Source organism: Brachyistius frenatus, unplaced genomic scaffold (genome assembly GCF_029030835.1).
Source record: "Brachyistius frenatus isolate BFR_SWC_R1_liver_20210118 unplaced genomic scaffold, ASM2903083v1 Contig_3, whole genome shotgun sequence".
Taxonomy (NCBI): domain Eukaryota; kingdom Metazoa; phylum Chordata; class Actinopteri; family Embiotocidae; genus Brachyistius; species Brachyistius frenatus.
This window is the reverse complement of record NW_027210602.1, coordinates 2,895,052-2,922,283: the sequence shown is the minus strand read 5'-3', so window position 1 is coordinate 2,922,283 and position 27,232 is coordinate 2,895,052. Positions and strand designations below refer to the sequence as shown.

General features: G+C 39.8%; 1 protein-coding gene across 4 annotated transcripts in view; it reads right to left on the bottom strand.

Annotated features, from left to right (window-relative positions):
- The window catches only part of LOC138623532 (rab GTPase-activating protein 1), a 70,199-nt gene extending 44,354 nt beyond the window's left edge, over positions 1-25,845 (bottom strand). Inside the window, exons 1-14 of one of the 4 annotated variants that reach the window (XM_069703106.1) lie at positions 25,710-25,845; positions 15,838-16,073; positions 13,938-13,967; positions 12,401-12,674; positions 11,787-12,000; positions 11,438-11,612; positions 7,794-7,954; positions 5,878-5,988; positions 4,844-4,910; positions 4,585-4,687; positions 4,076-4,245; positions 3,696-3,864; positions 2,299-2,392; positions 596-746 (exon numbers count right to left, since the gene is read on the bottom strand). In XM_069703106.1, the coding sequence (XP_069559207.1) occupies positions 596-746; positions 2,299-2,392; positions 3,696-3,864; positions 4,076-4,245; positions 4,585-4,687; positions 4,844-4,910; positions 5,878-5,988; positions 7,794-7,954; positions 11,438-11,612; positions 11,787-12,000; positions 12,401-12,674; positions 13,938-13,967; positions 15,838-15,990 (1,872 nt within the window). In that variant the 5' untranslated portion in view covers positions 15,991-16,073; positions 25,710-25,845. The remainder of the gene's footprint in view (positions 1-595; positions 747-2,298; positions 2,393-3,695; positions 3,865-4,075; positions 4,246-4,584; positions 4,688-4,843; positions 4,911-5,877; positions 5,989-7,793; positions 7,955-11,437; positions 11,613-11,786; positions 12,001-12,400; positions 12,675-13,937; positions 13,968-15,837; positions 16,074-25,709) is intronic. The other 3 variants (XM_069703114.1, XM_069703124.1, XM_069703133.1) reach the window with 3 other exon arrangements.
- Between the last annotated feature and the right edge of the window lie 1,387 nt (positions 25,846-27,232).

Sequence of the window (27,232 nt, the reverse complement as noted above, 5' to 3'; positions counted from 1 at the left end):
ACACACGTATACAAACACAGATCTCCAGAAAAAACACAAAAAGGGGGAAAAAAAAAAAAAAGAGGCAATAACAAGCTTGTGATGCGCTGGTGAATGTAATCTTAAAAATTCCCCATTTTAAATAACTGAATAATAATTAAATTATGATTTCATATGACAGACTAACTAATCTACGTGGCTTAATACAGACAGTTTTTGGCTCCAGAGGTGTGCTTTCAAATACAACAAATTTAACCAGAACTGTTGGCAAGGAGGATAACAGCAACACATATGCTCTGGCAAGCACAACAAACAAACAAAAAAATCAACACAGAATTAAATGTCCCTCAGACGGCGAGGGAGATCAGAACATAACCAAGTGGAACAAGAGAAGGGATGAAACTACGACAGGAAAAAGCCTCTCTCAGTAATTACTTAAGCTTAGGTAAATATTTAGAAATCTTCAGAGGGGATGTGGACAGCTTGCCGAGGCACCCTACATTTAAAGGAGCTGTGTGGCTGAGTCACCTTGCTGAAGGACAGCTTTTATAATCATTATATCACCAAAAGCTAAGGGTGTGTCCTGACCATGGACAATCATTTTGAGTGGTCTTACCTTTGTAATAAGAGTGCGGTACTCTTCTACCTGGTGGTCGTTATTATGGCATCCTGCCAGGAGCTGCCAAACCTCCCCGCGGAGCGCCTCAGGGATGCCGCTCCGCACCAAAGCTGGCAGCTGTTTAGGACGCACTGATAAGTTCGTATGCCTGGGAGAGGAGAGAAGAGGAGAGTCAAACATGGCACTTTACCAAATACTCATTTTAACTTTATTAATGTTGCTTATTGCATCAATCTTCAAAAGTATGGTCTACTACTGACTCCCTCATGACTTGCAGTTATTTCTTTCTGTGCACCCCAGCCATATTATCATCGCCATTGATGGTTTACTGGGGCAAGATCATAATAATTGGGGGTGAGAATAAGTTATGTAACCTAAAACCACAAAAGTTTCAGCCCCACCTAGGAGTTTAAATCAATCAAAGACTCAAACGGTACTCTTTCAGAATGTAAAATATGAACTATTTTTGTACAGAAATCCCCGAAATTACCTTTTGCCTTTCCCTGAAAGTCTTCTTCAGTTTTTCCCCTGATATTTTATGCTTTATTTTACCCCTACTTTATCTCGACCAGGGTGGGAAAACAAATGACAATAGAAGACTATAAGCCAACAGAAAACTGCAGGGACAATACACAGAAAGTCAGACATTTTTATGTTTTCCTTCCTGTCTTATTTTAATATTTAAAATGCTAAATCTGTTGAGAAAATACTCTTGGCGAGTGATATAAGCTTACTGCACACAGTGTTAAATGAACTCAGGCATCTGGCAGCCTGCTAGTAAGTGACAGAGACAGAATTAGAGAAACAGAGAGAAGGAAAAAAATTGGAGGCATAGCTGTACCTACCAACTACCTTTCGCCTGACTGGAGCCGACAGAAAATCGCTGATGATTTTCTCACTTCTTCCCCTTTCTTAATCCACCACTCTCTATTTTCTGGGTTGGTTTTGTTTATTTGTTCCTAGTGTCAGGTTACACAGTATGTGGGATTTTTTTGTTGAGGCTAAGAAGCAAAACTATGTGCATGTGTGTGCATGTGATGTAAGTAATATCAGGCCTGGTCCTCGGGGAAGATTATTGTAAAGGGCTTTCAGTGATTTGCCTCTCTGTGCTCCCCTAGTACTTCATCACACAATGCCACAACACACACACTCATTATAACACACAGAAGATCAACAATCACACACAGAAAGCCTTGTGTTATGATGTGCTAGTCTTATGATTCCTTTCTTTATTTAGGAATAACTTTAATCAGAAAAGGGAGACAAATACCTCTGAAACATTCAGTGCTTTAATGGTCGTGTCAAGGTTTGGTACTCTAACGGGAAATTATAAATACCTTACCTTAAAAAAGTAATGAGGAAAAAACCTTCTGCATTATGATAAACATGTATTGTATTGTACAAATTCAAACACATTTTCCTATTCCAGACAGGGAGAACGAGAGAGAAGGCTGTGCAGTGTACAGTATGGTATTTTTTTTTTTTTTTTTTATGTATGTGTATGTGTGCGTGTGCGTGCGTGTTTGTGTGTGTTTGTGGGTGAGGGGAATCAAAGTGCAAGCAGTTTTTAATCCATTCATTGCAAGCTTTTGATTAAAAAACAAATGGGAGAAGGAAGCCATCTCAATAAGCTGCTTATCAGCAACTGCTGCCTGCTGCTCCCTGTACAAAGTTACTGTAACAAGGGAACAAAGCCTTACCATTTGGATAATAAGTCTCCCCAGGTCTCCAGGATCTTCTCCGCACACTCCTTCGAAACATCACCTGACCCACTGAGTAAGGGCTCGTCATTATCTGGACGTACAGCCGAGCACAAACAGAGCGAAAACAAGTGAGATACATTATTGGGACTGACATTTTCTTTTTTAAACACTGGACATTGTACACCGTTCACATTTTAGTCCTGCATGTAAAATACAATGATTAAATAAATGTGAGAATCAAGTGATATGCAGATTTTGTCTTGCAGGGAACAAACTTGCCTAAATGTACCTACTCCAGCTAACAAAAACAATTAGTTTTAGAGTGTAAAATGAATTGTTCATATGACAAGCCAAAATCCACTGGTTGTGATGTTAATTACTGTGTGTTAATTGTTTTATGCATTAATGTTTTTTATCCGAGCCGTAGACATCAAAATACTGAGCTTAAACTACAATTTTCAAAACAAATATTTCACAGACATATTTTACATGACAGACGAGATGTGGCATTTTATGAGCTCAACTTGTTCGGTCATTTTTTTCAGCTGAGAAACTATGCCATATATACACCTGCTGTGGTCTCTAAATAATCCCTGAAAATATCAAGGAGCAATCACTGGACACTAAGTCCGAGGAGTGGAACCAAACTGCACAGAAAAACGCCAGTGATGCAATCATGCTCCCTGCCTTTTATATTTTTGGCCACCCCTTACGAAATAGACACACCACTGATGGCAAAGTACTTTGAGGCGAGACAGCACAAACAGTTCTGTAACACAGTGATCTCTCACAGGATTTCAAGTCTTGTGGACCACAAGTCTATATCTGGCAATGTACCACAGGACAGTTTTAATTCAAATTAAAGCATCTGTGACCAATATAGATACAAAAAATGCTTAAACACAAAATATCTGGGAAAGTGCAGCATCATTTAATTGGGGTATAACCCTGTTTAATTCCAGGCTGCAGGGCAGTACTGCTTTTATTACTGTGTGCTGAAGGTGCCTGCCTCTGAAAGAGGCCAGTCCCGACCAAGGACACCACAATGGTTCAGCATTCCAGAAGAACAAACCATCATTTATATTATCTTGCCAGCCGAGTGTCTGTTTTACGGCATTTTATGAGTCTGAACGATCGAGTACAACAAGTGATTGAAAAAGTAAAAACTAGTATCATTTAGTTCTGTTGGTGAGGCTTATTCTGTGGCTACAAGTGGTTATGTCTGCAAAGATCACTTTCAAATGAGTTATATAATGAAATTACACCCTTTGCAATATAAGGAATTCGACTTTTAACCTATTCGGTATTCTTCTAAATTGTGTGTCTTTTATAAAGTAAAAATCCCCAAAGAAATGACTCAGCAAAAAAAACAAAAAAAAACAGCATTTAATCACCTTCCTCCTCATCGTCCTCAGGTGGGGAAGGAACCATGGTACCAGGCCCGCTGGGCAAGATGTTGGGACTAGCTGTGGTCTTCCTTTTTTCTCTCTCGGTCTCACTTTCCAAACTCACTACCTCATAAAGTGTGTCAGAGGCAGGACTCTTGCGTTCCTTACGCTCCATCTGAGAAGAGAAGACATCAGATAAACACAGGAAAAAGTGGGGAAGGAGTAAATCATCTTACGTTTACATTTATTTTTCAAAACATACTTAGTAATGACAAAAAGCTGCAGTGTATTACCAAATAGAGTGCTTTAGCTGGTATCTGGTCACAGAGACCATCACTTGAATTGATTTTATCCCAGATGTTAAACTGTGTCGTGACTTGACAAACCTGTCGCAGTTTAAGGTAGAAGGTCTCAGTGTAGCTACGCTTGCTGAAGGGCCAGAACAGCCTGTCATTGGGGGAGCACACTCTGACCCTCGTCTCCAGCAGAAAACGCACCGGCTCCTCCACCTCTGTAATCACCAGGTCCACTGCTGTCGTCATGTACATGAATTTATCTAAAAAAATTAAAAAACACAGTAAAATGTCATCCCAACTTCACGATTGACTTCCATTCACCATCTATAACTAATAAAGATGTCTATCAAACCCAATTATTATTTATAACAATTACACAAGTACAGTTCCCATGCCTATTCAGTGTTGCCATAATTTGACCACAAACTGCCTCTTCATTTGAGGATGGTGGAAAGTGATTCTAACACTTCTGTCAAATATTGGTGAGAAAATATGAGTGATTAAACAGCCAAATGGGCAATAAATATAATCCAAGGAAATAAGAGCTGTTGAAAACCATTCTCTCTTATATAAATCTTGGACAGATTTCTGGCTCTCACCTTTGGGCGTTTCCTCGTTCACAGCCTGGAACTGAGGCGTGTTGGGGTTCCAACTTCCTGTGATGATGTAAGACTTCCCGTCAGAGCTCTTTCCCATTGACTCCTGAGGAGGGCATAAGTAGGAGGAAGTTAGTCACACACACACACACACACACGCACACACACACACACACACACACACACACACACACACACACACACACACACACACACACACACACACACACACACACACACACACACACACACAGTAGCCCACCAGGTCTAGCAGGTGCATGTCGCTGTTCTTCACATTTTTCCCTGGGCTGAGCAGAAGTCCAAAACACCTGGAGAAGATATGCACACATACACAGAGGAACACAAGAGAGAGGGAGACATGTGATATGAGTAGGATTACATAAGGGGAGGGGGGAAAGGAGAGAGAAAACAGAGCAAGAGTGGGAATGAAGCACATTAAACGAACAATAAATCTCTCTATAAAGTACAAGCAGTTGTAAAATATCACATATGTTACCGCAAATAGCTTCCTGAACTGATCCGCTAACACAGACCAGAGCATGGAGAATATTAAACACAGCACTTCAATCCTGACCTTCTCCGGGTTCATGAAACAATAACAAATCACGATGAAAATGGAAGTCTGCAAAAGTGCAGTGGAATGTTGAAATTTCACCAGATTTATTAGAACCTGGAAAATAGAGGAGGCTCTGAGACAGACTCTCCTAAATCATCACATTACAACTGTCCCAGGACACTTCAACACTGATGTGGGCCGACACACGGATGTAAGGATGTGGTGGTGTGTGTGTTTATCAATTATAGCCAAGTGGTTCCTTTCTTTTGAATGCCTGGTCAAGTTTTAAGCTGACATAATGTACATCAATTTTAGCAAATGGAGGGGTCTCTGTCAGTCTGACAGATGTACAAATTCCTTTCTCAAATATTTTACTTTTAAAAGGACAAATCCAGTCATAAACACTTGGATACACCCATCTCTTGGTTGATAGATTGTTTCTACTTGCTTTTATTGTGTCAAGTAATATATCTGAAGTGTTTGCGGATATATTTTCAGAATAAATGTTTTCTCATTCAATTAGAAGCAACACAAGGACCTTAATGAACATTTCTTTTAATGTTTCAGTATTTCCCTGCTGCCTCTGAGTCACATCATCAGTTCTGACTTACTTGACCAACACATGAAGCTGAAATAGACATCTGAAGAAGCTACTCTGAAGCTACTCTGTAGATGCACTGTGTGTGCATGAGTGCGTGAGTGTTAGCGCTATATTTTACCTCTCAATAGCCAGTTCCTTATTGGAGGTCTGCTGAATATAAATGACAATCTTCTTGTCCAATCCCGCACGCAGCTTGAAGCTCTGCTTGTCCTTGTCTTTTGCTACAGCACTGAATATAAAAAAAAAGAAATATTATTATCTTAAAAGATCCCAGATGGAAAAAACAGACACAAATTTGAGAAAACCATATCCAGTTTAATTATGTAGCAGAAAATGTGTGTCAAGTTTGACAATGACACAGGCAGGCAAACACATTAGAAAATAACCCAATAACCCCAAGCTGACAAGAGACATGGTTGTTTTGATCCTATATACCGGCGGAGGAAAGAATAATCAATACTGCTGCAGTTTACAAACGTAAAATTAGATCAACCAGAGTTTTTTCATGCTGGACATCTCGTCAGTGGAATTTTGACCTTATTAGTCAACCAGACATTGAAAAAAATGTTAAGACAATGGCTAAAGTTTAGAATAGACCCATTTACCAAAATGATACTGGGGATAATAACCAACTTGTTAAAAACATTTCCTCAGAAACATAAATCAAGGTTCCCCAAGCCCTCGTGACAATAATTCTGAGCTGACCTGAGCTGAGTAAAAAAAGAACAAATTATGATAATCAATTTGAAGTCTACAGCAAACATTTGGAACCTTGAGGTAAATTTGAGGCTGCGCTCAGTTCACAAAAACATGTCCCTTTGTCCCTGTCTACAGACAAATAGGCTTATTTACATCCTTTACAAGGAAACATTATTTCAAGACATTCTATTTCTGTTTTATTTTACAGATAATATACGGCATCGTTACACAGTTCTTGTAGCGTGTTCTATATCTTTCTTTATTAAGCAAGGAAACACACAATGTGTACTTGCATGTAGAAGCTGTTTGCTGGGAAGTCAGAACATTAAAAATATTGAACTGAAAGCTAATAAGGAGGAACTATGTGCTGGCTAAAAATATGTACGCAGAAAATATTTTTCTTTGTTTTGTTTTTCAAAGAAGTAGAGTATCTCGGGCTATTTGTGAACACACGGAAGTGACTCAGTATTATAGGAAAACAAAATAAAAAGGTCGGGGAAGATGGGTTGAGTAGAAACAACACAGGAACTTTCTGTTGTGTTCTTTGTCTATGAGGGAAGTCTGTGGGTCTGTGATTAATTAATAGAAGGGGTCGAAATATCAGTCTTCTGTTATTTTTGTTAGTAATTGTATAGTTGCTTTTATCATTTTTACGTTTCATTTATCTATACGTTTTATGTATAAAGGAATTAGATTAAATTGGATTCCCTCCTTTGTAGGATTTTAACTACCTGTTGTTGACATCAAGAAGGTTTGTGACTTCAGTAATTGAGTCTCCAAAAAGTGTATAAACTTTGAACAACACTTGATCCTCATAATTAGGAATGTATTTATGTTCTTGTATTTGTGTGTATCACACAGGTGATTTCCTAAATTAATCTTAGGTCGCTTGGTGATCATTTGAATTAAAGCTTTCTGGCTGGACTGCAACAACGAGATCCTATAAACACGAACTTCTTGTATCTATTTCAAATGAAAAGCCCTTATTTCAAATTAAAAGCCCTCTAGCATTTCATACATGGCCCAGCCGTGTACTACATTTTGACCTCGTCTCTGCAAATTCAATTTAAAGATAATATCACTCTTAATTCCCCCCCCCCCCAAAAAAAAAAAAAAATCCAAGATATACTTAAATTACTAGCTGGATTTGATTAGCAAAGCTAGTGTTTGTACTGTATGTAGACTGATGACAGAGATCTAGTAGTATGTCTGCATCTACCGTATATGAAGTACATTTTTCATATCTAACATAACTCTGTGACCATCTTACACAATAGTTTCAATGTCCTAAAAATTTTAATTCAGAAATACAGGATGCTTTAATGTTAGTCTCACCTGAAAGTACCCTTGCCATCATCCTCCCTGATCTCGAGGCTGACGGTGAAGGTAAACAAGTCACTGTCAGGGGTGAGCGGAGCAGCGTGCTGAGATGACAGAACTGCCTTCTTAGCTGACCGCCGAAAGGCTGTGGCAAAGCTGTACAGTATCCTACTCACCTGCAGGGGAAAGGTAAACACACAAAAAAAAACGTTATAAAACAAACAAAATCAAGCCATAAAATAACAGATATACAATCGAATATAAAGATAAAGCTGCATAGAAACACAGTTAAACTCAACACAATACTGTATAAACCCAAGACTGTAAAAGGAATGTACACCTGAATAAATAATGACAATATATCAGCTATTTTACATGGTAGAAAATATTCCCAATAAGCACCTAATAATTTGTGTTTCAATCAACAGTAATGACCTTTAGTGACCTTCATTTAACAATGAAACTTTCCTATTTAAAAACCCAACCTTCCTTTGTTGCCTCTGTTAGTTGAAGAGGCAGGCAACAATGAAAAGCTCATTACATAGTTAGAGTGGAAAGCTCCAGACTGCCAAATGTGGAAAAACTGGATGGTGGAAATGTATTTACATTCTCTAAATGTACTTTTCCACAAACAAGGCTTTAAATTTGTGAGCTTTGCATCTAGTGAAGGGAAAGTTTGTTATTTTGTGATTATGACTAAGCAGACATGTGTGTGTGATAATAAACAGAGCTCTCCCCTGACCAGAGCCTCACAGCACAGTGGTTTTGGATCATATCTAATTCTTGTAAAGAGCAGCGCTTTGGGGTAAGTGACTGAGAGATGGTGTGGGGAAACTGCTGTTATAAATAAATAACTACACTCTATTGCTTTTTTTTTTTTTTTTTTTCAAGGCCAGAGTATAAAGCAGCTTCTAACCTCTCTAACACAAAGCCTTTGTTTTATTCCTGGTAGAGTAGAAGGATGTTAGGGGAATCGCAATGGGTATATTTATTGGGTAACAACAGGGGACTGGATGTAAGTGATGGGGGTTGAGCGAGATGGGGGGGGGTTACCCCCTGTATTGATGGAATAATGACATTTAGCACAAGTGGAGTTTTGTTCTGAGCTGTTCCAATCAAAGCTGACCAGTTTTTAATGTTTCCAAATTGTACTTGTGTATGAGTGTGTGAGTGTGTGAGTGAGTGAGTGAGTGAGTGAGTGAGTGAGTGAGTGTGTGTGTGTGTGTGTGTGTGTGTGTGTGTGTGTGTGTGTGTGTGTGTGTGTGTGTGTGTGTGTGTGTGTGTGTGTGTGTGTGTGTGTGTGTGTGTGTGTGTGTGTGTGTGTGTGTGTGTGTGGCGTGAAGGAGCTCTACCAGGACAAGGGTGTTTTGAAGTGCAAAGATCAAAATAAGATCAAGATATATTCACCAAGAAAACACTTGATGAGACAAAGCAAGTCACCAAACAAATGTATTTCTGCTCAAACAAGGAGAGCTGTTTTATCTTGTATTCTCTCAACAGCTGGAGTTTTGTTCAAATAGTTTGTTTTTGGCCATTTTTTCACTTTTGAGCAAACTCAGGTAAAAAAAAAAAAAAAAAACTCTACAGCAAATGTTTAGATTTTTTTTAACCCTCGCATTTCTTATGAAATCAATTAGTTTACGAGGACTTTTGAATTTGGACTCAGCCTTTCAGTAAAAACTCTCGCCTTTAAAGATCTAGGACATGTCAATTGTCTTGTTACATTGTTTTTCCTGTCCAGGATATTTAAAAAATTTTCATCCTTGGCAGCATCATCTTTACCTGGGTACTGACATCAAGCTTTGAGACACTTTTACCAGATGTCATGGCAAAAAACACCAAATCCTTTTCAGTTGACAATTTGTGTTTCCCCATAAACAATTGAATTATTTCAGCCTAAATCACCGAAGTAAAACAAATCCATTGAAGCTGAACTGATGTGAATTACACAGCACTAGAAATATATCTTTGGAAAGAAGCAGCAAGTTTATGGTAAAAAGAAAAGGAGGTGTAGGGTATGAGACTCAGCAGGGCTCTGCGTCACCATCGACACCAGGAGACTGGGAATTGTTACAAACTGGCCTTGGGGCCTAACTAGGAGGTCTGGCACCAACGAGGAGGACAGAGGAGGTGGTTTGCTTTTTGTATAAACAGTTGAACAAAATCCACAAATCTGCACAGAAAAATAAATTACTCAGAATCTCAAATAACAATTATATGATTACAAAAACCTGATAGTACTAAACTTAATTAATGAAGGAAATACATTTTCCTACGTCGCTTTACAATTTTTTTTATTTTTTGAAAATATAGGTAGAGTCTTTGACATAGTTTGATATAAAGACCTGCCAGAATATTACCTTAGGATAGACTAGGTGAGTTTGTGTGGGAATGCGATAAAAATATATTTTGCAAACGATTAGAAATTTGTCAACAAATGTGAGGTTTTTTTTTCATAATAGCTTCAGTGCCTAAAGACAGATATGCAAATAAATGAGTGAAAGCATTTTATTAAATTAATTGAACTACTTTGAAAATCATATGTACCTGTAGTTTACTTGTAGTCTGCCTTATTTCATTAGGTCTGTGGTTCTATTTACACTTTTGTTGTACTTTTTTTGTTTGTATTTGTGCAGAAGGACACAGTGCTCTACTCTTTGTGAAAAATATTTGAATGGTTAAAGAAATTGTATCATCACAACCACTGTCTTAGGTGTTGTTGACTGTGGAGTTGAGGCTGATGGGAGGCATATGACCAAAGCAGCTCCTTCCTGAAGGAAGAGGTAACCTAAGGTCTAAATCACAACAGTCAACTACTGAGAATGAGCAGGCAAAAAAATCTGGAAACAGTGTAGATTGGTTTGTTGCTGGGTGACTGGATGGCAGACGAGAGTGGGTGCAAAAAGAAGAGTGTGAGGAAGAGGAGATGAAGGAGACAAAGATGTCCAGTTGCTTAGTGAAGGAGTGGATTAATATAGGGGATTATCTGTGTGTGAATATGTGCGTTTATTACTGTTTTAGTGTGCGTGTACCACGAGTGGATGTCTGGGAAACTGGAAAGTAGGATGATGTGGGAACGATAAAGTAGCATCTGGCTGAGGGCTCTCAGTGACATTGAAGGAAAGTGCTTCCAGGAGGGAGAAATCAGGTCACTGAACATTGAAGCAGTACTTTAACCCAGTTTCATTAATGGATTTCCCTCTTCCCTCCTTTTACATTCTTCCTGACTCTATAAGAAAAGACAGTTCCTCTTCCCTGTAAGTTGGCTTTGACTGAATGGTGTACATGTGCATTGTGCCGCATTCTGCACGGCATGACATAATCCCCTGGGGACCACTGAAGAAGACTGAACCCTGAGGGACGGGCTGAAGGGAGATCAACATTTTAAGACAAGCTCAGCCAAAATACTGCTGAAAATGTGAGTGTGTACCCATGTATATGAGTGAGAGAGACAGCAAAAGTGAGAAAAACAAGAGAGGAGAGTGTCATGAGTGTTATAAGAGGAGCTTTTGCTCCCCCTTTGGTTAAGTAACTGAATAACAGTAACATTGCTTGTAAACTGTTTTTCTGGAGTCATATGATTTAAGCTGAATGCATGCTCATTTTCACATGCACGACATTTTTAGACAACAGGAATTACTTAATCATTAAATGCTTACCGCCTCTTGGATTTGGCAGCGGAACACGTGGATCCTGAAGATCTCAGCGTTGTAGTGGCTCTCAGTGAAGGCAAAGCAGTCGCTCTCTGGTGTGCCATCATGGCCTCGTACACAGAACAGAATCTTATAGATAGGGTAGTTGGCAATCTCTGTATTGTTGTGGGGATCCAATAACCTGTTAAAATATCAATACAAATGTTGCTGTTTGATGTCTTAAAAGTCAGTATTGTACAACTCAATTTCATAGGTGGACTGCGTGTGTTAAATGTAAGCACTGAGTGTTCAAGGATGTAAACTGTATGCACACTTAGCTTGTAAACTAATTATCCACACAGTATGTTCTCCTTACCTAACAGTGCCTTCAGACACGCCTGGCACAGACAGTGTTACATCCAGGGGGAGTTGGCACTGCCCTCTGAGGATGCTCATCATACGGAGGGCCTCCACCTCACTCCGGGGGGCATTGACCGAGGCACACCCTAGATATGTCAGCTGGCTGAACACAACGCTGTCCTCATCTGGAATTGGACTGCCAAGGCTGCCCTCTGATGATGATTCATCCGCTGCAATTAAAAGAAAGGAAGGAAGGGAGAGGAAAGAAAATGGTGATATTATGACTTCTATCATCATCTTATTGGCTGTATTTCTCATCTGAGATAAGTTGGCCTGCCAAGGAAGAATAAATGAAAAAACTAGGCAGGGCTTAAGGTGAATAGGTGAAAAGAGCAAGTCATATGAATTAGTGAAATTCATGCAACAAATAGAAAGGACAAAGTAAATGAAAAGTAGATGGCAATACACCTCTGCAACAAGGATATAAAAAAGGAATGAGGACGACTTACAGCATGATGATTTAGAAATCCATTAATGTCTTAAACATCAACAAAGCTGAAGATAACACCCATTGTGTGAGATTTGACAGTAGTGAGAAAAGAGGATTAAAACAGTCCCGTCCTGGCTCACCTCTGTACGACCTCTCATTGAGCTCACTCTCCTGGGCCGTCTGAACAGGAAGCACCATCTCCAGCTTGGGTGTTGTTGGTGGTGGTGGTGGTGGTGGGGGTGGTGGTGGTGGTGCGCTCAGGGGGTCAGAGCCTGGTGGGACAGGTGACGCAGTGGTAGGAAGACCATGGTTGCCCCCACCAAGGCTGTCCATTCCGGTTTCGGCTACCGATGGGTCCATGAGGACGTCTTCTAACTCCCTCTGGAGTTGCTGCTCACTTCCATTCCCCACAATCTGATACACACACAGAGGTGTAAACACACACACACACACACACACACACACACACACACACACACACACACACACACACACACACACACACACACACACACACACACACACACACACAAAAAGAGGCACAGAATACAACAAATTTAGACATAATTAAACACAAGACTGCGGTAACAAGAAAAAAAAACATCGTACTAATCACCATGACATCAAATTTAAGCCAATCCATAAGCTTGCATCACCTGCATTGCAATTTTCCCTAACAGCCTGTAGAAATGTGCAGCAGCTCTGCCTGGAACAGTGATCTCACAATTCAGTTTAAGTGATTGCAGTGTGTTTAAGGATGCCTTATTTCTTCTTCTTATGTCTTCATTACATTTCACCCAATATTAGTTATTAGTAGATAAGTCGGTTTAGGGTGTTTAATACCGGTATCCAGACATCAGAAGAGCCATGATGCCAACGCTGACTGTGTTTGAGCTTGTTCCAAAAACTACCAGATAAAAAAAACTGCATGTTCAATTTGGACAAACCATGAGATGCCACAAAATGAGACAAAGCCCTGCTTCTCTCCCTGCTGTAGCAGCAGCAGCCTAACGTTGGATAGGAAATGGAGATGAGACTGTAGAGCACTGTGCTGACCAACAAAAGATAAATATCTGATTTTTCTGTCTTTGTGGTATTTGTCATTAATCATGGGGAAGAGTCAGACAAACTTTTCAAGTAGGCTTTCTATGTATAGATAGACACAAATTATATCTGTGCCTTTGAGGTATAAGGTAATTTGTCTAATGCAGTTAGACTTAAACAATTATCCACTGCAGGATGGATACTACAAATGCATCATCAGTGCCAAAAGTCCGGGTGCCATAGGACAATTGGTATGATAAAAAAAAAAAAAAAACTTCTTTAAAGAAAATTGAACTAACAATCAATTCAATATTTGTTACATCTTCTATCACAGGCCCATTCTAGTGGGCCCTGTGATTTACAGGTTGCTCCACAAGCCTGGGCAGTTTTTAGGTAACTATGGTCTATATTCTATATGTAAGAGTGTCTATTTCTACCATCATCAAACCCTGAGTACTGAAGAGCTAAAGCCATCACTCAACAGACGGCAAAAATACAGTTAGCACAAATAATCACAGACAGAATCACCACGGAATCACATCATAGAGAGCGAGAGAGAGGAGAGAATATATGTACAAGGCAGAGAGCGACACAGAGAGAAGGAAAAGAAAGATAGCGAGAGAAGAGACTGACCTTAAAGCTGACCCCTTCCTCAGAAATCACCTGCATAACAAACAACAAGTTTAGACACGCTGGCTCCTCTCCTGACTGGATGGGCTGACTGGGAGGGAAATGTGCACAAAACTGTGTCGGCAAAAAAACAAAACATGAGCTCGGGATGACCGAGTGTCAGTGAATGGAGGGATTTCACCACGACATAGTGAGAACAGTGGATGTGAGTCAGGTACTGTTTTTCATCCACCTGACAGCAGCAACCGGGCAGCACCAAAACCTCAACTTTGTTTTGCATCAAAACAACTGTGAAATCATATTGTCTCCAAGCACCACGGCGAATGACAGAGAGGAAGTGTGGCATCTTTCTGTCAACCGAATATGCAGCATCCACACTGTACTGGCGCCATCTCCTGGTGCCTTTACAACATTGAGGTGGTATGACCTTCCTTTATAAAAAAAAAAAAAAAAACACAGGTACAGTATTGATATAAACTAATGGACGCAGTATGAACATGTGAGCCAACTACTGCGGAAAATTCAATAAAAGGAAATGTGATAACCAGTAAACTGAGCGATACGAGGACAAAATGCATCCCGAGAGAGGAGAGGAGTGGAGTGGAGTGGAGAGGAGAAGAGAAGAGAGGAGAGGAGAGGAGAGGAGAGGAGAGGAGAGGAGAGGAGAGGAGAGGAGAGGAGAGGAGAGGAGAGGAGAGGAGAGGAGAGGAGAGGAGAGGAGAGGAGAGGAGAGGAGAGGAGAGGAGAGGAGAGGAAACCTGAACCCATTAGGGACACACACAGGATGGTCGTTGTTAGCCACATTTCTTTCCTTGAAGTCTTCATTCCTCCATCTTTGTGGAGAGCCACAGCCTCATTACAAAACACCATTATTTCCCCTGACAATGGGTTCAAAGCAAGCTTCAAGCTGCATCATCACAGTGTATAAGCCAGTATCCTCCTGAGTGCTTATTGAGGCACTGAATCCAGATGTAGAGGGCATGATGTGACTGGATGTCAGCCATACTATATAGTGTGATAGCAAAAGAGCTAAATATCAGCTCACCTGTCTTAAACACACAAAATAAATGCACAAAGGATTAGACCGTTTTCTTCGGTTGTTTGATTTGTGAATGTAAAGTGGTTTCCTCTTCCCCTACTTAAATTTACCTTGGTAGAACTTTAAAAAAAAACACACAAAAAAAACAGTTTAATTCTTCACAGGATCAAAAGGTGAGAAGTTCTTCAACACAAACCCACCCTAAGACAATGGACTCTTATTTTATATGGATGAGCACACATAAACAAGGACGTAAGGGCTTCCTTACTTCAGGTAGTAATACAAGAAGACACAGATAAACACACATATATCTGACTATGAGAAAAAAGGAAGAGTGAGAATGAAAAAGCAAAACAAGTAATGGTTAGTCTTATGGTTAAGAGTGTGAGAAGAATAAATGCGGTGTGAAAATCACTACATGTTTAAAAAGATGTTTGAACAGTTTTCGACGAGTGATACACACATGTTAACAAAGTAATCTGCATAAACTCTTGAGCCCTGATTTGTAACTTTAATGAAATAAACCAGTAATAAATACATAAAGATGAAGGAACATCAATGTGTTCCTGTAAACTGTGACGTGGGTCCTGACCTGCACTCTTAAATCAGTTTGAATGTCACAGTTTAGTCAACAGCCCAGTGTAGCCTGTTATTCTAGAAATAATTGCAGCTATGAAGTTGTTGTAATTCTTCTTATGTACTCAGAGCCAGATTGTGACTATTATCAGGACTGAGCATGCTCAAAGTAAACCCAAGTGGTAGTTATCATTGTAAATGTCGATAGCTCTAACTTGACTCGTACAGCTCTGAAGTCCCCCTCTTTCCCTTCTACTTCCCTCCATACCTACACCCAACCGTCCTTACCTTCAGTCCTGTCTTTTCGTCATCACTACCATTATTAGTGGAGGAGGGTGTCTCGTCCCCCAGCCGGGACACAAGGACAAAGTCCTCACTGTTGAGAGTGGACACTGAGTCCGAAGACACGCTAATCTTCCCCACCGAGCCCTTGTCATCCATGGCTGCCGCTGTTAAATTCAGCCACGCTGCTCATGAATGGAAGACGGGAGGCGGAAGTGGTGGGAGATGATGAGCAAAATCACCTAGAAAAAGAAAAAAAATTCATAAATAAATAAAGGAAAGAAGCAGAAAACAGTCATGATGTGATGAAATCCATGAGAAGCATCTTATAAGGCAAGTGGAAACTTGACTAAACCTGTAAAAACGGTGACGTTTTTTTTTTTTTTTATTCCCTTTTAAAAGGTCTTTTGAACACCTGAAGGAAATTGTGAGAGTTAAGCAAAGAAAAAAGAAAAAAAAACTTAGTTCAAGTGAAAGACTATATAATACAATGAGGAGGCAATGAAACAGGAAAGGTCTTAGAAAAGGGATCTGTGGGTCACTTAGAGCACTGTTGTATATCTCAGCAGAGTAAAGAAACACATGCAAAGTACTCCGATGTAATGCAAAGCCATGATGATGCAAGTGAAAGTGAGGAATTAAGTAACAAGGCCGTCTTTCTACAACTGTCCATCTAATCGACGTCAGCATTTTCCTGAACAAAAGTCTCACCTATTGTCCCTCACCACATTTACACAAAAACACATTTAACATCCAAACATGATGTACAAAATGCGCGACCAGCATTGCGTTCACTCCGAAGTGCATGAATATTATCCCAGACTGCAGCCACAACCACACATAACATGTATTGCTTTCTACTGGTAAATGATAAGGCCCTGTGGAGGTGAAGTTGGAATTAAGTTAAGAAGAATGTAGTTTTAAGCTTTTTAATTAAAGCTTCATCTTTACCGTTAGCGCATGAGGTAACTACTGACAAATGGGAGATGCCATTGTGTGTAACACAGGAAGAAAAGGCACAACAGAAGGTTCTGGCAGAAGTTCGACAAGAGACCATAACAAACTATTTCTGGCCGTCTCCTCTCAACGCTCCTCCCTTTTACCCTCGCTCACCTTCCTTCTTTTACTTCTCTATTCTTCCAATCATCTCTCCCCTGGCAAGTGGCTGTGTGCCTCACCACCTAATTGCTCTGATCTTGCCCTCCTCCATTTTTTTCTAAACGTTTCAGTCCAACAATGGAAAAAGTAAAAGGAGAAAAGGTCAAAGCAGTTAATAATGTGCATTACTTAAGATAACATTGTCATACCGACCCAGAATAAACTTCAATATTAGTGGCTATTTCTGCGGCTACAAGGTCCCACAGCATCTTGTGCTGATATGACTGTCATTTTTAGGCTACTGAACACAAAACCAGGAACATATACCCACAGTTTAGGCTTGCTGTCTTTATCTTCAGCAAACTGAGGAAATGAAAGACTGATATTGATCTGAAAATCCTAAGTGTTGTTTTCCCTTGTGTAGCAAAAGTGAAGTTGAAACACAGGTTCATAGGGTACAATGATTAGTTACGGCCACGGAGGCTCCAACACACTGTAGCTTCAGATGAAGCCTGTGAATGTGTTTTTGCGGCCAGTACTTCAGTACTACCCAGCTGATATCCTCATCAATTATCAGTCAGAAAACTTTAAAGCCCAGTTTAGACCAAAAAATCATGATGAAAGGAAAGCGTTTTAGATTGCCGCAGAGAATACTTGCAGCAGTGCGAATTCAGCTCGTCTAATGCCGGCGGACGGAGTCGCCTGCAACTCGACTTGTCGAAAACAAAGTGAGCAGTTTCAGAAGGTGAGGCAGGATAGTTTGTGTTTTTTCTGCTTATTAGAGGTGACACCAAATGTTCTAAAAGGATGATGGAACTGCTCCAGAAAAACACAGGAGAAACTGATAAAACAGGGGAGATCCCCCGTTTCAAGTTGATGATATAAATTCCCATGAACCCATCACTTCTAAAAATGCAAATGTTGCAAGTAAACCACTATGATTAAAAGCTGGCACTTTAAACGCAAGTACAGAGAGTCATCGCTATGGAGACGCGACACCATCTCGTAAGGTTGCTTTGGAGTGAAGTGGCAGGATTCATAATGTTGGAGACTGGACATCTGAGTAGTTGCATGTTTTCCTTCTTCTTGTCGCACATCTTTGGTCTAAACTTGCTTTTATACTTGACTTCACTTCAGCTGTTTGTTCCGTGACTTATTGCTTGTTGTTCAGATGGACTTATTGCAAACGACTCAAGAGGAGTAATCATGAAGACATATAGACTGAAGCCACTCAATCACCGGACTGTCATCCTGCATCATCAGCGTTTCATTGACAAATGGGCAAAAAAATCAAAGACCGGCAACTGATAGAAAGTTATGAAGAACTTTACTGCATGAAGTGTCATGAATAATGACAAGCAGATAGAAGCAGAGTTTCACTCACTTCTTAATGAGGAACTGCAACAACACACAGAGTACACAAGTCCAACACACCCATTACCTCCTTTTCACTTCCTAAATGAATTGGACATCCCAGCAGTAACTCTTGACAGTTTGCACCGTCATAAACACACTGAAGTAAACGGGCAACAGGGAGATTAGATTAGATTAGATTAGATTAGATTAGATTAGATTGGATTAGATTTATACTTTATTAATCCCAGTGGGGAAATTTAGTCATCACAGCAGCGTAGAAACACAAAAAAGGTGCACGCAATATGAAAAAAATTTACACATACATAAAATCAGATAGATAATAAAATAAGAGCAATGAATACACACACACACACACACACACACACACACACACACACACACACACACACACACACACACACACACACACACACACACCCAGACTATATACACAAAAACAAATAAAATTAAAATAAATAAATACAGTTTGAACCGTTTCTTGCAGGTTAATTGTGCAGCTGTGTACAATGTGGATAAAAAAAAATATCACAAACATGATTTTGGCAGGATCGTGGATGATGTTTAATGATAATAACTTTCAGCAAGGCACCTCCACACCCATAGTCCACCAGCAGAGGTGTTCTCACCCATGTTGCTTATTACAACCTCTTTTTGGGGCTGTGTGGGGGTGTACTACAGACTCTTCTTGATTGACAGCTCCCTTACTCTCCTGATAAGTTTTGTTGCAATTCACAATTGTTTTAATTCATCCACAGTTTGGCTGCATTAGATACGTCCCAACGTAGCTCAATCCAACTCAGCAGGGTCTGTAACCTTCAGAGTGATCCATGTGGGTCAATGCAAGGCCCTGAGTTTTTGGACCTCGTGTCCGCTTCCATGTTAAGTCTACCAGCTGTCTTCATGAATATAAAGTAATAACTGCAGGGAACATCTGACAAACAAAAGTTAACGACCAGTGCAAAAGAAAACTAAGCATCCGACTTGCAAGAAGCTCATTTGCATCAATCGTCCGCTTCTTCTCATCTTCAGGAGCTTTTAATCTTGAAAAGACTTTCCGCATGTTTACACTACTTTTGGCTCAAAGGCTGCTGCTATCTATTTTTAGCACACTTCACAATTTGTGTGACTAGTGTACCAGTAGTTTTTCTTGGATTTTGTGAGGATGAGTTTCTACCCGTTTATTTGGTTATTACATCTGCCACTGGGGCTCTTTCTGTTAATGTTTATAATCCTATTTGGCTAGAAGATTTTTTTATTTTTTATATATATATATATACATAATAATAAACAAAATACAATTTAGAAACATATTCCTAATAAATGGTTTAATGCTTCCATATCCTTCTTTTAATTATGAGAGTAAAAATAAATAACCCACCCTATGAACCAAGAGAAACACCAAAAACTCCCTGTAAAATTATTTCTCTAGTGGTGGGAGGATGATTTTAATATGATATACCTGCTTTTAATCTAGATCTGGTTTGGAGTGCATATAAAATGTTCTTTAATTTTAAAGTGAATGTATTTTGCATGATTAGATCTTACCCTCACCTGTATTATAGCAACACAACATTTGTCTTTTGTATAAAAATGGGTCATTTTCAGTGGATTTATGGACATTTATTGGTGTTACTTCGCTTTCTGTTGTAGTTTGTGCTGCTGGATGTCCATTTCTGTTATGTCCTGTACTTTTGTCCCATCTGGAACAGTGACTTAAAGGAAATATTCTCCAATAAATATTTCCCTTCACCCTGTAATTTTAGTCAGAGTTTAGAGTGGACCACTGCTTCGTAACCCCAATATCAATCATTTTACTCGAGAGCAATGTAAATACTAATACTCGTGGTTTTATCCGAGCAAGACAGCAGTTAGGTTCACAACCCTAGACACACACATACATCCATACATACATAAAAGACAAAAACGACCATTTCATGGTGGATCATACACCCTCCTCAGAAGCAGCTGTATCATGATCACAAAGGACTTACCCACAGGCACGAATGTGCATGCATACACAAACCTAACAGTCTGTCACTGAATAGCTGGCAGCTCCAACAGACTTATAATGGTTGCCTTGTCACCCCGCTGTCCTCCCTGGCCTCGGCAACAGATCTCTGCCTACTCCATCCTGCCAAGCTACGCTGTTCCTTATCAACCTTTTCAGTGCATCAGTGCCCTTCAAGGAAGACGCATACTGATAGTGAAATTTGTTGTTGTTCAAAATGCTCTGAAATGCCTTAGATTGAAGGACATCTCAAGGCTCATGAATTATTTTTTTCTCTCTAATACACCATGTCTACTTACATTTTTTTTTTCACATCTCAATCACTGTATCATTACTTGCTTTGTTTTGACTGCAGGGGAAAAGAGCAGTAGTAGTCTTCATTAGCTTCACTATTTTTCTTCTTCATACATATTGGAGAAAATATGTTCTGGCGTATATTTTGCTGTTCACATGCCCTGCAACAATTTCTGCTGATAGATACAGGACCGCAAGTCAATTTAGATTCTCAAAGTGTTATCCTAAACGTATTACTTCCTCAATCGAGTTCTGTCTTTGTGGTATAAGTTCTTTATCCCTCTCCATTTCCATTTCCGTCAATGACGTAACAAAAAGGGCTAAAAAGTGTGCGGTTAGATTTAGTAGAACATATAAACTTCATGTTGAATTTTGTAATGTATTTGTAGAGCTGCAATTAAAGATTATTTTCATTATCAATTCACTGGCCAATTATTATTATTTTTTTTTTTTTTTTTTTTTTTACTAATTCCTTTACGCATTAATATAAACATAAACTCAGCTGAAAACAAGAGAGTTGGGGTGCTGTTCTGTCTGACCAATAGTCAAAAACCAAAAGATATATAATTTACTAACATGCATGGCAAAGACTGGTGGCAAGTCTTCCCATCTGAGAATCTGAATCCAGAGAAAGTCTGGAAAATTGTGCTTGAATGATGATTGAAACATTAAATCTATTATCAACTAATCAGTCAACTAGACACCCAACTGTTACAGCAGTATTTCATGGGCTCATATTCATATGGACTTTTTAAAAGAGCATTATCGCTTTAAAAGCCTGTTAAGGTCAGTGAGACTGGTGATTGTTAAAATGTGTTTTCAAATACCACATTTTTTGCCAGTGTCATGTCTAAAAACAATGAGCATTCATCACAGTTGCTTGCTTAAGTTTTTAGGTGGACTATAAACAAGCACTAATTTAGTGATAAAATGCAGTCAGATTGGAACTCAATTGCCACTTTCAGGATGAAGGTGCCTGGTGAAGCAGGACTCAGTTTTACCAACTTTGCTATTAACACCAAAAGCAAAAACAGCAGTTAGGTGCTGTAGTCTGGGTGTGACCTGAAAACGACTCGTGCTGACTGCACTTGAATTATAGGAACAAAAACCTGACAAGACTGGCTTAGTTCAACGGTTTGTCAAAATAGACGCATGGTATCCGAATCCGTAACAAGCATATCTCATGTCAACTCATGTGCAAAAATCTGCACACTGGAAACCGATGCCTGCCTTCTTTACCTTCTCTTTTTCTTTTTTTTTGTATTTGTTTTGTTTTGCTCTGCTCCCTACCACTCTCCAGCTGAACGGGCTGTTCTGGACCGCCAGCTGGGTCCTACGTGCACCTCACAAGGGAGAGGAAGACACAGATAGATACAGCCCGAGTGCATTCAGGCTTGCAACACAGTCCCTTTCGACCAGCCTCGCAGCAGTGATTTCAGCCAGGGCAGAGATAGCACAGAAAATAAAGGAGACACGGCGGGAAAGGGGAAGGAATGACAGGAAACCCTGAACTAAGTTAAAGTGAGTCAAACAGTACCAAGGGGAAAACAAAGAAAAGAGCAGCTCCGAATGAGTAAGTCATAAATTCTACAAATCAAAGAAGTACACACGTACATACAGTCCCTAATTTACAATGTATTTGTGCTTTAATAATTATCTCAATTTAGATCCACAGCGCAGTGGGTGTTCCTCGTTGGCTATCCAGGAAGGAAACCTCTGCATGTCTCCCACTCAACAACAAAACAATCTCACATGGCTGAGAAAAAAAAAAGAAAAAAAACTCCAGGCGCTTTCTTTCACTTCTGAAATGGAGCACTGGCTGCAACAAACTCCGTCACTGTGAAACACAAAGCTGCGGCCATGTTGTGGCTATTCACAGACATTAATTTAGCAATGGCGTGTCTCTGCTGGTTTATAGAGAACGGAAAGTAACGTAAAGGAAACTCGACACTTGTGCGTGTCAACGAAAGGCACGATAAAACAGCTGCACTTTTCATACACAAGATGGTAGTATAGGCTACAAACATGAGACCTACTCACTGCAGACTTTGTCAGTTCGGCCCTCTGAGGCACAACAATGGCACAAGTGATGCTGGACAGGCAAATAAATAGAGGGCCAGTGTGGGACAATTGGTTGTTATATTTTAAAAAGATTACAGCGCACTGCACTATAGGCATGTGACCTTTTTGTGTATATGTGGGCTTTATTAAATTCCTAAATATTGCCAGTGAATTTAAGGGGACAAGACTATCTTGGGTTAGGGTCACGGACTAACATGTAATGCCTGAACAATACAAATTTCTAATCAAACAAAGTAGCAAACAACATGGAGAGAAACCAGGCAAAACAGTGAGGGAGAAAAATAAAGAATCAAAGCATGCAGCAGCTGAAACTCAAAAGGAAGACTGCAGGTGGTCAGAGCAAAAGCAGATAAACAAATAAACGCTTGCCACTAATGTTAGTTAGGAAGCAGCATTTAGCTGGGGGCTAAAAATATCACTCGTCTGCCAAATCATAAAATCAAAAAAGAGAAAGACAACAAGGCATTTACTGCAAATAAAAAATAAATACAAAAATATTACTATATACTACCAATACTATTAAATAAACAAGCTTTGATTTTAGTTATAATAGCTTTGCATGAATTAGTGGAAGCAGGTAAGTCACAAGGGTCACTGGTTCTTCACTAGATCAAGCTCAAAACATCCTAATAAATCTCCACACAAATTTTCGGGACCCTGAATATTTTCACCTGTATAATACCTTACAGCAGCAATTCAATTTTTTTTAAATGAATGCTGTTGACACTCAGTCTTAATCAGTTCTCCAAAATGACAAGTGCATATCAGGAGTGCTTTTGGGATTTAGGATCGTTTAGAGCTCAGGCCAAAGCCAGTTACAGAAAGAGTGTACGGTGTAATGGCTGGGATACAAGGAGGACAATGAGAAAATATGGGAGATTTGAAACAGTAAAGAAATATCAATTGGGTTTGTCATCTTGTCTCTGATTAATGTTTTTATTATTTTACGATATAAAAAGCTTCATTCCTTAGCCCTTTCTGTTGTTAGTGTTGATTTGTGTTAGTATATTGGTAAGTGAAAACCATCAAATGAACCACAATTTATGTGCTTGGGCCCATCATTTTTCACACGAAGTAACTTAACATGCACAAAAATGTGATCCTGATCTGTTTTTTTTATTTTTTTATTTTACATTTACAGGGATGCCTGAAAAAGTACTTCATTATGCACTAGTAGTTATACTAAAATCAATATGACAAATGCAAATTAGTAACAGTATAGTATTGGCATCAACCCAAACAAAATATATTGTACCTGTATCAGTTTAAATTACAGTTGATGAAGCACTGACCACTTCCCTCTTTGCATAAAGTCAGTGATTGATGCCGATATAGAAAATATTTGCATACAAAAAATGCTGGGTTTTCATGCATGTGAACATGTGTCACCTGCATGCATTGTCTGCAATGAGGCTTTATAATACCCGAGTTTCAGGATATGCAACGAGGAAAAACAACACTGGTGTTAACAATCCTATTCTTGCTAAACACATCGCTTTGTGTCGGCACGACTTGTCCAAGTCATTGACAGGGCTGCGCAATGTTAACAATAAAACATGGAGCACGGGGATTTTTTTTTTCATGGAGGCTTTCCGTATACATCACATTCTTCTGAAATTTGAAAATCGAGCTCAATCAAGAATAAGTTAGTTTAAAAAAGATATACTGTGCAGACCATGTGTGGGCACAAAAGTTATTCTAGAGGAGTTCGAAGAGGAGTACGTTTTGTTATTCTAAGGGTTTCTGTGACTTGCTGGGGGACTTATTCAAATGTTTAAACATCTAGAAATCAAGGTTGGCTCAGCGAGTGCTTTAGTGGACAACCCTCAAACCGGGGAACGTCAGACAGGAGAGATGCTTTTCAAAACAACTCCTTGCCAGTCCCTCCCTCATCATGTGACAATAACAATAGTTTGGCTAACAGAAACAGGCAGAGGACTTGTCCGAGGAATAATTTCGATCAAAAGTGGCATTGCGCCTTTAAACGTCTGCAGGGCAGTCAGCGTTAAAACTGCTGCAGTTTCATCAAAGCAAATAAAAAGCTTCTTAAATGGAGTTAATGACGAGTAACTCATCGATGTTCTCATTTATAAATCACTGATTTTCTATTCTAGCTCTACGCCTGTCTTTATGACACGTTTACCGACATGAACTTATATTTATTAAGTTGCCATTGTGTAACTTAAGGAACAGAAACAGAAAAAAAACAACAACAACAACACAGTGCACCCAGCTGTCATTATTGAAAAGTGACAAATAAACCGGGACAAGCCATATTTGACACATTATGGTGGACTTACAATTAATTACCTTGCAACTCCAGAGTTGTTGCCCCCCCCGCCCCCCCTCATTTACCAGATTAATAACGTCGTGCTGGTGAGCATCCACAGTACCCGGCTCTCTGGACCACTTTCCAGGCAAACCTGCGCTACCTGTCAGTGGAGCTTACCAGACCCCGTGAGGCACGTCGCAGCCCCGGCGCTCTCCTGAACACACAACCGAGGAAATTACTTCATCATGTTAAGGCTCGGTAACGTCGGACGAGCCCCCAGCTGGCTCTCGATGTTCAACTTCACGTCAACCTGCCCCGACGTCAACGTTAGCTCAAGATAGCTGCTGCAGCAGCAGCAGCAGCAGCAGCCGCCGCCGTCGACCCCGAAGCCCGACGAAAAACGTTTAACGACACGGGCGGACATTGAGCCAAACTGCTCCGCCGCCGTAACGCGATTAACGCGAACCGCTGCGTCAAGGTGTCCGCGGAAATTTGGGCGAATAAACCCGCCCGACTGGCCCGCGCCGGACAGAGCCTCGACGCAGGCCAACGCTGTGTTATTGCTGGTTGGCTAACGCCTGCTAGCCCATGCTACCCCATTGGCATTTGCATCCCGACCGACAAGGTACATTTTTCTCCGTGACCGAGGACGCGGACGCGTTTAACTTTCAGGATAGACGTATGTGTGTGTGTGTGTGTGTGTGTATGTGCAAGTGCAAGTGCAACAAAAAAAAAAAATCACCTTACCTTTATTCCCACGGTTATTTTTATTCCGACGGCGGCTGGCACAACATTGCACTTTCTCAGTAACATCAGCAGCCAACAGCACCCAGCCGAGCTGTAAACACAAGCCCGACCAACCCGCTGACAACCCTACGGCGCATGCGCCTGTCAGTCAGAACCTCTCCACTGTGTGGATGGAGGGCAGGCGTTGGCCCTAAAAAAAAAAAATTATAATAATAATTACATGACATAAACAGGTGTTTAGGTGTGAACCACTAACTGAGATAGTATTTGACTGTTTGGTTTATCACTTTTTTTATTTATTTTTTTATATATAGAGCTGTAGAAGCCAATTTATGTGGAGAATGAGGTCTAGTGATTAAATATTTAAGGTGTGTGGCTATGGGTTTGTGCAAGATTTTTACCAGGCCAAAACTTGACATCTTCATGTTTTTCTCTTTTACATAAATACATTGCCACAGAAGTAGCCTAAGTGTCAAGTGTTTCTGAGAATTAAATCTAACATAAGTCTCAAATCTACATCTCTAAATGCTTAAGCCAAGTATATTTTAGATTTCTGTCAGGTTTTTAGAGGAAGGATTGAGCCTAGAACGTCAAACTGTTTTAACTGTTTCAAATTCTCCTCTATTGGTGATATGTTTGGTTTCCATGTAGAGATCTATTCATATCTCCCAAGTGTTTTACCTCCTAGTTTGTTTTTGCCTAACCACATCTCTGCTTGCCTCAGTGATGACATTATCGCTAGCATCATGAAATAATCATAATTTTCTTGTTTCATTATTTCCTTCTCTTTTATTTTCTTGAAATGTAATAATGCACTTAGAAAAGCCTTTGCTTGAAAAGTTCAAACTCAAGTTAATCTAATTTAAACCTTGAGTATTCTCAGATGTTTGATGGCATGGCACTCACTTGTTTACAACAGATCTTGTGGGGTGGGAGGGGGGGGCGAGCCCTTATTCATCCCACAACTATGTCGTTCCATCAGGCATCAAACCACAACAGTCAGCTGGGAGAGACACTCCCACTCTTCTCATTGTGTTGTGGCCATGTTGGCTCTTTCTGTCCAGCCTGACAGGGCTTGTTGTTTGATGGACCAGGTAACACAAAGCATAATCCCCTCCTCCATTTTAACATAAGTCACCAAGTAGGCTTCACAAAGCTGGTTTGATATTAATAGACTTATGAAGGACAATTTACAGAAATACTGACTATCAGGACCTTTATATTTTCACCTATATATTTTTGGTAATATTTGTAGTGCTTTCTTGAGTTTCCTCTTTTGTTCGCCTGATTAGATTTAAATTCCACACTGCACTACAGGGAGAAATGTTAACCCTACTTTATTTTGAAAAAACATGGATGTAACATCTGGATTATTCATTAAAAAATTCTGTACAAAAATAAATTAAAAAAAGAGACTCATAAATACTTATTTAAATATAGTCAGTTCAGGGCATATAAACGGGTTCTTATCTAATGTCTCATGTTATCATGTGACATTCACAAATAACACCAAGAGTCACAAA